Genomic DNA, 12,598 nt, shown 5'->3' with positions numbered 1-12,598 from the left:
GTGACTATGGTGATCCCAGTCGTGGCGTGGGGCCAACATCGGCAGAGCTCCGAGCACCGGCATGGACACGATGTCCCTGGCTGCCTGGAGGGCTTTGGGTGTAGATGGCATCCGGACACCCGGAGAGGCCTGCTCCGAAGGGGCCTGACTACTCTGCTCAAAGTGAGTCGGAGGCCTAGAGCCCGATGGGGATCAAGGACTAGCTGACATGGGCCTAGCCTCTCTCCCAGACTTCCTCTTCGCAACGGCACCGAGGGGAGTCTTTCCGGTCCTCTTGGCGTGCCCCATGGATGGGGAGCGGTGCCAACTGGACGATAGTACCAGAGGGTTTCCACGTACTGATGCCGCAGTGCCGGGTACCAGTTTGGAGTGGCATGCTGGGGTTGGGGCCAGCGCCGACTCCATCAGGATGGCCCGGACCCTAATGTCCCTTTCTTTTTTGGTCCGGGGCTTGAAAGACTTACAGATCTTGCACCTTTCGCTGATATGGGTTTCTCCCAAGCAGCGCAGACTGTCCACGTGCGGTTCGCTCCTTGGCATAGAGCGCATGCAAGAGCCGCATGACTTAAAGCCTGCGGTGCGGGGCATGCCCCGGCCTGGGCTCAATGACTAACTAAACTAACTGAATTAGCTAACTGACTACAGGTACTACTGAACAAACGAAGAGTTCTGGGGACGAGCTGCAGCAAGGCTGGGGCTGAGCAGTTCCGACAACCTTCACTGATGGCAAGAAGGAACTGAGGGTGAGGGGAGAGCAGCCCCCCTTATACCGCGCCAGGCAGACGCCACTTCAGTGGTTGCAGGGGGGTGCTCCCCTCTACGGGCACTGCCGGGGGAAAATTTCCGGCACCGGTGCATGTGGCGAGCATGCACACCTATTCTGGAATACACATGAGCAATCACTCGAAGAACCACCAGGGGATCTTGCCACTGAATCTACGTCAAGCTTGCTGAAGAGAATGTGAGGCCTTGAGAGTAACTAACACACAAAATGGAGCAGGTATGGCAGGACTCAGTCACACTGCAGTTGCCCCAAAACAAGCTAAACCAGCAGTTTTCAAACCGGGGCACACATACCCCTAGAGGTACATGAGCTCTCATCAGGAGGTATGCGAGAAAAATCTTGTAATGGAAACCAACGCATTTTATTTAGTACAGAGGTTTAGTATTTGGGGGGCAAGGAGGAATGTTCTGGGGGGCAAGCAGCAACACCAGCCCCTGCACAGCGTAGCTTGGAGAGGGACCGCCACCTCCACTCCCTGACTCACCTTACCAGGCCAATTTCGAAGTTTTTGAACTGAGCCTCCCCTTGGAGGTACAATTTTTGGTTGCGCCCCGACCAACCAAGACAGACTGGGTGGCCTGCTGAGATGAGGTTTGCCCCACAGCTTGAAAACCTCTAGAAGCTGTTGCTAAATAGAAGGCAGAAATCTGGGGAGGCACGTGACCCCGCATGCCCGCACCCACTCATTGCCTCTGTCTCTCTCAGATAGAGGTACACAGTAGACTATATAGTATGCAGCCAATAAAGTTGGAGCTAAATAAAACAGCACTTCAGTGTTATGTGGGGGAGGAGCAGAGTATAAAGTAAGGGGCTAGTACAGCGTAATCCTCTGCAGATTAAGGAGTGAGTACTCACTGCATAAGGCAGTCCTCGATAGCTGTGCCTCTGGGTGGCCTCATAGCCATGACTGGAGTATACATTCTTCTCATCGACAGCTGGACTAGCTTCCACGGACTCTGGGCTGCAAAAAATTGCCAGAAGTAAGACACATCAGTGTAGCACCAAATTCCCCCTTATCAGGCACTTGCCAATATCTCAGCATTCTCCTCTTTCCCACTTGGCACAACTGTAAATGCACTGTTAAGAGATCTCAGGGAAACTGAGGTACATTATCCACTTCACAATGTGGCTCATACATGGAGGATGGGGGTGTAGGATAAACCTGTGATTGACAGAACAGGCAGCTAAGCAGAGGTCATGCTGAATAAGGAGTAACTAACTTATCTTCTCACGCTGAAGCAAGAAAGGAGTAAGAAACATGCTGACACAGCCAGCCACATTATGTGCACACTTTCATATTCCTTCACGAGCTTCCCATTCACCTCTGGATAAAGTTCAAGATTTCCTGCCTTGATTTTAAAACCCTCTACGGACTTGTTCTATCTGGGCCTATCACACCCTTCTTGTCCCCCACTCCACACCCTCTGCCTGGCCAGTGCTGATTTAGTCTCAGTCTCACCACACTGACACACCACCACGTTCTCCTCCTCTCAGTCCAAAAAGAGCATCTCCAAATTGCAGCTGAACACACCCCTCCTGCCTTTATGCCTGTTGTTCTTCCTCTCAGCGCCGCTGTACGCTGACAGGAGAGATCTATCCCGGTGGCATAATTAACCCCCCCCACCCCACCCCCACAATGAGTGGTGGTAGCTGTGTCGGCAGGAGAGCATCTGACATAGCACTGTCCACACCGGTGCTTTTGTCAGTGAAACTATGTTGGTTGGGGTGTGTGGTTTTTTTCACACCCTTGACTGACAAAAGTTTTGCCGACAAAAGTGCTGGTGTAGACAAAGCCTTAGTGTCACTTAACTTCACAGTGTTTGGGGAATATAATTTGTGTGGAAGATACAGTTGTCCTAAAAAAATCTTGCACAGTTTGGGATGGTTAAGATAATTCCATGTTGCAAACAAGGGTCAATAAAACTCATGGCTTGGACAGAAAAGGGCCACAGGCAAAGCAGGTTGGCTTTGTGCTTCCTACAACTGTTGAATGGGAATTTTGCTGCTAACTTAAAGTGACAGTGCACATTTTCACCACATGGTGGTGAAAAACATCAGGTCAAAATCAATTGTACAGTGTGCTATTGGTGAAGGACTGCAGGAGTCCTGGGTAGAGGAGGGATAGTTGCAATTCAGCAGAGGGAAGTGGTAGGTAACGAGGTCAGCAACAGAATACCAGAAAGGAAACATCCTCTCAACCGAGAAGCATTCCAAAACAGGAGACGGAAGAGGACACACTACTACTGCACGTGCACCATTATGGCTGCACTGGAAACGAGACAGGAAGTAACTGAATCACATCTGTAGTTCCAGGGCAGATCCACGCTTAAAATGCTGCAGCAATACAGCTGCGCTGCTGTGGTGCTTCTAGGAAGATGCTACTTCTCCAACAGGCGGCCTTTTCCCATCAGGGAAGGTGCTCCACTTCCCCAGGAGGCAGCAGCCGTGGCGATGGGAAAAGCCCTGCCATCAATATCGTGCTGTCTACGTCGGGGGTTAGGTCGGTATATCTGCGTTGCTCAGGGGTGTGGCTTTTTCTCACCCCAAGCAAAGTAGTTATACTGATGTAAGTTTATAATGTAGACCTGGCCCCAGTCTTCCCTTCAAAGATTATAGCATGGGAGAAAGGACAAAGCAGACAGAAAAGCAGGATTCTCTCTCCTGGGTCTTGTGTTGCTAGTGTGAATCCAGCAGAACTAGAAACACTAAGGGCATGTCTACACTACAAAATTATGTCTACTTCAGTTACATCGGCATAGAGCCACCACAGTAATTAAATCACTTTTGTGTGTCCACACTACACTCGTGTCAATGGTTCGTGTCCTCACCCGGAGCGCTTGTACTGACTGTACTGTCAGTGTGGGGCATTGTGGGATGGCTTCTGAAAGCCAACAACAGTTGATGTAACCAATGCAGTGTCCTCAGTGCCACTGCATTGACCTAGCTACATTAACTCTACACTGCTTGTGAAGGTGGAGATATTCAGTCAGTACAGCAAGGCAGTTACGTTGATGGGAGCAAAATTTTAGTGTAGACACTTACATAGTTACATGAGCTGCCTTGCGTTGATCTAACTCTGTAGTGTAGACCAGGCCTAAGGCTTCGTCTATACAGGGATATTTAGGAAAAATTAATCTGCATTAACTAAAGGTGTGATTTTAAAGTGGATTAGTTAAACTGCATTAAGCGTTTAATTCAGTTTGGTTTATGAATTAAGCTGAACTGAATTAAGGGTGGAGCACCTGCAGCCTCCAAGGCAGCTTCAGAGATAAACAAGGCTAAGATGGCCAGGCCCTTCAGCATACACTGCCACTCACGTTTCCACCTCTGCCCTGAACATGAAGGATAAGTTGATGCTGAAGACCCTTACAAAACACTGCCTGGCAATGGAAACTTCATCAGTGACAGTGCAGCCAGCTAATACTTATTATTCAGAGCCAATGCCTAGCTACCACCAACTTCACATGCCAAGATTTGTAGGGTTTCAGGGACTCTGCATATGGGGAAGTCCTTAGCTTTGAGGGATTGGTGCAGGATGCTTCAGACGCAAACCTACTGTGCTAGGACTGTACAGAGGTGGGTGGCTCCACCTGGCACACAGCAGTTGAAACCAACTCAGGCTTACATTTTGAGGATTTTTCTTTCAAAGCACATCAGGCTAGCTCTATGCTGGACATACAGAAGTCTCACAGCTAGGGAAGGAAGACTGTGCCCTGTAGAAGGGTTGGAGGGATTCTGAATGCTTTGAGTGACATCTGCAGGTAGATCTGACTCCCCTACATGTCCTAATTGATCTCCAGGCAGAAAACATGCTGAATGTCTTAGCCTGTTACCAACATTCTCCTGCTGCAGTTTAAAGTTACTGAGATCCAAGACTTCAAAGTGAAATAAGGCACTGAGGTAAGAGGTGCTGATGGTTACAAAGCTAGAAATAAAGAAGTGGTCCTGGACTCAGTGATCCATCAGATCATAGAATCATAAACGTGTAGGACCGGAAGGAACTCAATAGGTCATCTAGTCCAGTCCCTTGCACTAAGGTAGGACTAAGTATTATCTAGACCAGTGGTTCTCAAACATATTTGATCGCGCCCCTCTTCTTCGTGTCTGTAGTAGTTCCCCCCCGCACAAGTACATATACTGCTAACAAAAAAAAAAATCAACGTGCAACTCCCACAAAATATTAAAGCCAATGCGGCACTGATTCAGACGGTGCCATTTAACTCTCTGGCCGACCAGCTGTGAGGCAGCGCGACCGCCAGCCGCAGCACAGAACTAAGGGTGGCAATGCCGTACCGTGCCGCCCTTCCTCCTGCCCGGCTGGCGGCAGCAGTGCTGCCTCCAGAGTGGGCACCCAGCCAGCAGCCGCTGCTCTCCACTCCGCCTTCCCATGCCTCCCAAGTATACATTCCGTGCCCGTCCCAGTTTGAGAACCCTACACCACTGTTTCCCAAGCTGCAATTTAAGCTCATTATTTCTTGTCCTGTCCTCAATGGCTACGGAGAACACCACTTGAAGACTGTAATCACATCTGCCCCCTCCCCCGCTTTCTCTTCCCCAGATTAAACCAACCCAATTTTTTCAATCTAACCTAAGTCATGTTTTCGAGACCTTTAATCATTTTTGTTGCTCTCCTCAAGACTTTCTCCCATTCGTCCACATCTTTCCTGAAGTGTGGTGCCCAGAACTGGACACAATACTCCAGCTGAAGTCTTATGAGTGCTGAGTAGTGTAGAAGAATTTTTTTCATGTCTTTCTTACAATACTTCTGCTAATACAGCCCAAAATGATGTTCTCTTTTTTTTGCAACAGTGTTACATTGTTTACTCATATATTGGGGTGTTAATGAAAGAATCAATGAAAAATAACCATACTAAGAACCACTGGACTGGGAAGGGAGGGTCACAAAGAGAAAAGGATACCTGTAGCAGGAGTTGCCCTCCCCAGCCTTGTGGTATCCCTGGCAAAGTTCATTTGCTTTCACCCGGCACTGCTACTGATCCCTGTTACACCCCTTTGCTTGCATCCCCAGTGCAAGCTGCCTGTTCCGCAGCTGTGTTTGTATCATGGACTCACAGGCCCTAGGCTCTCTCGGCTCCTTACGGTCTCCGGGAGGAACCCTCCTTCATCGTGACAGCCCTTCTCGAGGGGACCATGCTCTCTTGGGGGATAAGCCCTGGGCTCCAGTGCCTCCTGGAACCACACCTCTCTGAACCTCTAGGATGCCTGTCTCTCACCATGGGCCCCCTCTGGGAGTCTTCTTGCTTGGGACCCTCACGGGTATCACAGTCTGGGAGAAGCTTAGCCAAGACTCTGGTGCAGTGTGACTCCCCTCACGGCATGATGTCCAGGGCAAGAAGTCTCCTTGGCTTTGGCACTTCCTGGGTCCAGTCTCGGAGCATTCAGCACCCCTGTTCACACTGTGAGTTCCCCGCAGTGAGTCCACCTGAATGGGATGCCTGGGGAAGCCTTGCATGCCCCCAAAGGGCCCTGCACCCCAACTCCACAGTCAGAAATGACTCTCAGCCAGTGTTGTAAAACAGAAGGGTTTATTAGTCAACAGGAACATAGCGTAGAACGGATCTTGTTAGCACAGAGAGTAGGACCATTCAGTAAAGTCCACCTTGGTGAGAGGGAAACCCCAGAGTCTTGGAATCCTGACCCTCCCCCTGAGTCTGACCCCTTCCAGCTGCCTAGCTTCCATCATGCCCATTGCCCCTCCTCCAGTCTGTGTCTTGTTTCCTGGTAAAGTGTCACTTGGTCGCATCTCCCTCTTGGTTCTCAGGTTATGAAGCGGTTTGGCCATTGTCTACATGTAGGCAGCTGGAGCAGTCTCATCTGCCCCTAGGGGTCTCAGCAAAAGACACACACCCTTATCTCCACCGCGTAGGCATTAGTGTCATGCGCAGGGGAAACTGAGGTACATACAGTATTCATGCAAAACATTAAGGTTCACATACAACTAAGGGGAAAAAACCCACTTCCTCACGGCTTGCACAGCGTCTTCTCTCCACAGGCCCTGGAGATGCAACACTTCTTGCCTGTTCCAGGCAAAAATGCATCTAGTACCTCTCTGTATGTGCCGGACACAAAAAAAGATGAGCTGCTAGGTATGCTTGCTAAGATGGGCAACCAGGAAAGGACATTTCAAAAAACATATAAGGTATCTAAAAGTGGGGGGCTTCCAGTTTCTACCACCCCTAAGTAATAGAGTTTAAAATTGTGAATAGAGAGGTCACTGCTGTGTGGCCTGGGGTTCTGTGGGACATTGGCTGGAGGACTGTTAGTGTTGACATGGCTCAAGCAGTGTCTACACTCTCACTGCATTGACCACAGTAGGTCGATCATAGTTTTACACAGTTCAGGAAGGTGATTTTACTGTGTCACTGTAATGGGTCACTTATGTCAGTCAGAGATAAATTTGGGCAAAAATGCACAAACAGGCCCATGCAAGGCAAGTTACATTGACCTAACTTTGTAGTGCAGACTAGGCCTGAGAGATAAAGAGCAGGAGCAGCATCTACTGTGGGGAGCTTCTTGGTTGAGCACAATCAATATCCCAAGGGAGAAAGAGGACAGTTCATAACCTAACCCAAAGTCCTTCAGGATCAACGTTAACAGAGCTTCGGGTGGTCTGTCTGATGTTGGGAAGCACAAAACTCAGGTATGAGAATCCTGTGCTGACGATATCCTTAGAGAATAGGTAAATGCAAAGAAAAAAAAATAAACAAGTGGCCCATCTCTCGGAGACAGTAGATGCAGTCAGGACTTCACGGAGAGGTGCAGGGGAATAGAAGCTGGAAGTATACTGGTTTGACGATCTATACTATTATGGTCACCACTTTTACATGACTATGATAAATTTTGTACAAAGTATGCCTTGTGAGGCATCACCTGAAAACTCAATCTGTTGAACTTTATTGTCCTGGTAAAATACGTATAACAACACTGTACATAAAGTAATACGTTTCTACTGCATAACGTTGTCACATGTTCCGGAGTTTGAAAAGCTGTTTTTGACCTGACTTTCTGAGACAAAGACATACTAGCCCCCCAGTTAGGTGTTAAAGAGCAAATCACCAGCTTAAACAGCCATTCTTCAGCAACAGGAAGGTGTAAACAAGGAATTTACATTTCATCACAGGGATGGCTCAACCCTCACATCCACAATAGACTACTTTTATTGCCTGCACCCCAGATAGGAGTAATCCTCAAAGAGGGGAGGCTGACATAAAAGAGAGAGAGACAAACCTTGTGGCCTCCATTTCACCTCTCCTCCCATCTCTTTGCTCATGTTAGCAACATCTCCCAAAGAACTGAACTAAGGGGGAGTGGTCCCAGGCTGAAGAGAGACCAAGCCTGTGAAATTTACATCAGCATATGATGAGACAAAACCCTAGCTTTTAAGGGCACTTAGCTTGTTAAGACAGTGTGACAGGATCCCCGGGGCACAACCTGGAAAAGTGTGACTGCTGTGCCCCCTTGACTCTCCAGCCTGGGCTGTCTCACACAATGTTATGCCAGTGACAAACAACAAACCCCTCTAGACACTGTGATCACTCAGTTATCAGCATGTAGAGCTCCACACCCAGCTAAATTGCATGAATGCGCTCTCAGCCAGTCACGAATTATACAGAGAGGCACCAGCCAATCACCGCAGTTCCCAGCCTCTCACCCCAGAAATATACTGTCTTATACTGGTCAAGTTTCAGAGTAGCAGCCGTGTTAGTCTGTATTTGCAAAAAGAAAAGGAGGACTTGTGGCACCTTAGAGACTAACCAATTTATTTGAGCATAAGCTGCGCGAATGCATCCGATGAAGTGAGCTGTAGCTCACGAAAGCTTATGCTCAGATAAATTGGTTAGTCTCTAAGGTGCCACAAGTCCTCCTTTTCTTTTTGCGTATTCTGGTCAAGACTCTCTTGGAGACTGCAAGCTCATTAATTAGTTCGCCACTCTTACAAAGGGTAGTGGACGTGCAACAGCCCTTGTTAAACTGAGCTGAGATTTCCCAAGCACTTCCACCGAAAACACAGCGTTTTAGGTAAAATATAGCACAGATTTATTAACTACAGAAAGATAGATTTTAAGTGATAATAAGTAGCAGGCATAGAGATCAAAGTTGGTTACATAAGAAATAAATATAGAAACGCAGTCTACACTCAGACTAACCAAGATTTTAGTTGAACAGCTTTTCTCATCCTAATAGATGTTACAGGCAGCTCACAGTCCTTAATACAAAGGCTGTACTTCCTTTGAGCCTGGGACCAATCTCCCCAGTTCAAAGTCTTTGTCTTCCAGGCAATATTCCAGGTGTTAAGATGAGGGAGGAGAGAGGTCAAGTGGTGATGTTACTGTCCCTCTTTTATACTTTCCTCCAGCTGCTAGTAAGATTCTTGCTGTGTCACATGAGTTAGGCCACCTCCACAGTGTACCTGCCCGCTGAGGAGTCTCTGAGATGGCCACTGGAAGAGTGGATTCCCTGAATGGGCCATCAAATCATGTCTGGCTAATCCTGATGTAAATCTGTCTCATTAGGTGCTCCTTTGTTGCCCCTGAAAAGCTGGCTGTGGACATCTCCCAAGCTCACAACATATTTCAGTAACACACAGCAATACTTCGTAACTTCAGATGCAATAGGAACACACAATTCAATGGGATAGTAATGTTCAACAAATCAAGACTTCTGAAATGATACTTCACAAGGCATAGAATTGAACATGGAGGTTTAAGGGTGCTATTTTGAGGTGCAGAGTGTCAGTTAGGAATCAGCTTGCATATTACTGTTATTTCTTTTGTAGCCAATCTTGTCTTTTATGCATTATCACTTGTAACCACTTAAAATCTATCTTTCTGTAGTTAATAAACTTATCTTATTTTTTTTTTATCTTAACCAGTGTGTTTGGATTAAAGTGTGTGGAAGCTCCATTTGAGATAAGCCAGGCTGGTGCATACATCATTTTCCTTTGATGAAATGATGGAGCTTGCGCTGTTCGGCAGCATGCACATTTCTGGGGGAACAAGGCTGGGACTAAGAATTTGCAGGTGTTGCCCTGTATGTAATTCATGAGTGACCGGTTACAGTGCTCATGTATTTAGCTGGGAATGAATCTGCATGCTGACGGCTGTGTGAGCAGGCCAGATATGGATGTTCTGACAGCACAGAGATGTAAAAGGCACCCTAGGCTAGAGAATTAAGGGGACACAGCTGTTCAATGGTCCAGTTTGTACTCCAGGTAATGACACAACCAGACTCTCTTAACCCACCCTAAATGAAGCCTCCTTTGGGGTAGAACATTACAGCTATCTGCACTAGCAACACCATACAAAAGAGATTTTAAGGGAGGAAGAGAAAAATACTGCAGAGGTTTGAAATTTTACCAGACAGCTACTCACCAGAGTCTGAAACAACAGTCCTGCCACAGGGTCAAAAAACAGAACCATGTGGAGAACTTCAGCACCCACAACCAAGGCTCATGCAAAGGGGGCACTTGAGGATTTCCCACAAGGATGTTCTCCCCGGAGCCTGTTCAAAGGGGGCAGCATATATCTTTTGAATTGGCCTTGGGAAGGAGGAATTCGATACCTTTGGAGCTCCCCCTTCCCCTAATTGCGGTCTCAAGTTCATCTGTTCCCTCCATTCTGAGTTTGCCAGACATGCTGGAGTCTGAAAAGGAGCTCACCTCTGCCTCTGCATTCACTCATATGCATTCAGAGGAAACACCACTTACTCGGATCCTGCAGCCATATCTGAGTAGGATGTATCTGGTGTGGTGACTCCCAGAGCGATTGCAATGCTCATGACGTCCGTCAGGGATCACGGAGTCCAAAAGGTAGCGACTGGCTGCTCCAAGGGTGGGGAGGAGCCGCAGAGCCTCGGCCAGCACGTCACGGACATGGGGAAACCTAGCAGGGAAAAAACAGTATGTTGCATTTTTGTTAACCTTTGTTATATGAACATATTTTTCCCTATACCACTCCCGCATGGGGACTTTCAGAAGAGGGGGCGAGAGAGAGTAAGCAGCTTTCCAGCAGGTGGCATGCACAACCGCCTGTGCTTGTTGCTAAACTATCACCCGCAGCCCCAAAGTCCTTCTTTACAACCCGCCTCAACCTAAAAGGAGCCAATTTGCTACTTTCTCCAAACTAAACTCAGTGCTGATTAACAGACAAGCTGTTCATTCCTTTTGCATCCAATTACTAACAGCTCTTACCTTTCCCCACAACCCTTCATGAACCTAGCCCCATCCCCTCCGCAAAATACAAACAAACCCCATTCTGAGTGGTAGGGCAATAAGGAGCCAGACGTCTTTATTTACATTCATGTCACATACACTGCCATTGTGTCCGACCTGTGGGCAGATTATTTCTAGGTCACATCAAGGCTGCTCTTTACATGAGAGCCCATCCCCTGAATTCTGTAATGATTACTTGGGGTACAGCTCATTGATACAGAAGACCCCAAGCTTCCAGAATCCCATCTTGCACCTCTCCTAACAGTCAAGCCAAGTCATAGGTTACGTTTTTTTCTGATAGATTAATCCAATAAGGAACACTATAACCTTACTAGTTCATTTCAGAAAAAGAAGGTGGAATCATGATCACTTCACCCTGAGAGAGCAGTTGTGGCCCACAACTCTGCTGAGTGTGGAGTGAAAAGAACTCCCAGTACTGTGACAAGAAAACCCAGGCTTAAGCTCTATATTCACTGCTGCCCAAAATTTCTGCAAAGAAAGCCTATAGAATTGATGAAAATGTCACAGACTTTTGAGGGGGAGAATACTGAATTATGTAGAAACCCAGGGTAAATCCCTGCTTAGAAAACAAACTCGAGAATATAAAAGTTACTGTAGGAGGAAGCCATCACTTTCAGTCCCCATGTAAAACCTCTCCAACGCATCAAGGAACTACAACCTATCCTGAAGGATGACCCATCACTCTCACAGATCTTGGGAGACAGGCCAGTCCTTGCTGACAGACAGCCACCCAACCTGAAGCAAATACTCACCAGCAACCACACACCACACAACAGAACCACTAACCCAGGAACCTATCCTTGCAACAAAGCCCGTTGCCAACTGTGTCCACATATCTATTCAGGGGACACCATCATAGGGCCTAATCACATCAGCCACACTATCAGAGGCTTGTTCACCTGCACATCCACCAATGTGATATATGCTATCATGTGCCAGCAATGCCCCTCTGCCATGTACATTGGTCAAACTGGACAGTCTCTACGTAAAAGAATAAATGGACACAAATCAGACGTCAAGAATTATAACATTCAAAAACCAGTTGGAGAACACTTCAATATCTTTGGTCACTCGATTACAGACCTAAAAGTTGCAATTCTTCAACAAAAAAAACCTTCAAAACAGACTCCAACGAGACACTGCTGAATTTGAATTAATTTGCAAACTGGATACAATTAACTTAGGCTTGAATAAAGACTGGCAGTGGATGGGTCATTACACAAAGTAAAACTATTTCCCCTTGTTTATCCCCTCCTCACCCCCCACTGTTCCTCAGATGTTCTTGTCAACTGCTGGAAATGGCCCACCTTGATTATCACTACAAAAGGTTCTCCCCCCCCGCTCTCCTACTGGTAATAGCTCACCTTAAGTGATCACTCTCGTTACACTGTGTATGGTAACACCCATTGTTTCATGTTCTTTATGTATATAAATCTCCTCACTGTATTTTCTACTGAATGCATCCGATGAAGTGAGCTGTAGCTCACGAAAGCTTATGCTCAAATAAATGTGTTAGTCTCTAAGGTGCCACAAGTACTCCTTTTCTTTTTGTAGGAGAAAGG

General features: G+C 47.2%; 1 protein-coding gene across 4 annotated transcripts in view; it reads right to left on the bottom strand.

Moving 5' to 3' along the window:
- SETD5 (SET domain containing 5) overlaps positions 1-12,598 on the bottom strand; it is a 161,788-nt gene that overhangs the window by 87,925 nt on the left and 61,265 nt on the right. For all 4 annotated transcript variants that reach the window (XR_013346570.1, XM_077821013.1, XM_077821014.1 and 1 more), the window contains exons 2-3: positions 10,512-10,686; positions 1,640-1,745 (exon numbers count right to left, since the gene is read on the bottom strand). Coding sequence is in view for 3 of the 4 variants with exons in the window: in XM_077821013.1 (XP_077677139.1) it covers positions 1,640-1,745; positions 10,512-10,582 (177 nt within the window). In the remaining variant the exon portion in view is untranslated. The remainder of the gene's footprint in view (positions 1-1,639; positions 1,746-10,511; positions 10,687-12,598) is intronic.

This window comes from Eretmochelys imbricata, chromosome 7 (assembly GCF_965152235.1).
Source record: "Eretmochelys imbricata isolate rEreImb1 chromosome 7, rEreImb1.hap1, whole genome shotgun sequence".
NCBI classification, from domain to species: domain Eukaryota; kingdom Metazoa; phylum Chordata; order Testudines; family Cheloniidae; genus Eretmochelys; species Eretmochelys imbricata.
Note: the sequence above shows the minus strand (reverse complement) of the source record. Positions and strands in the feature narration are given on the sequence as shown.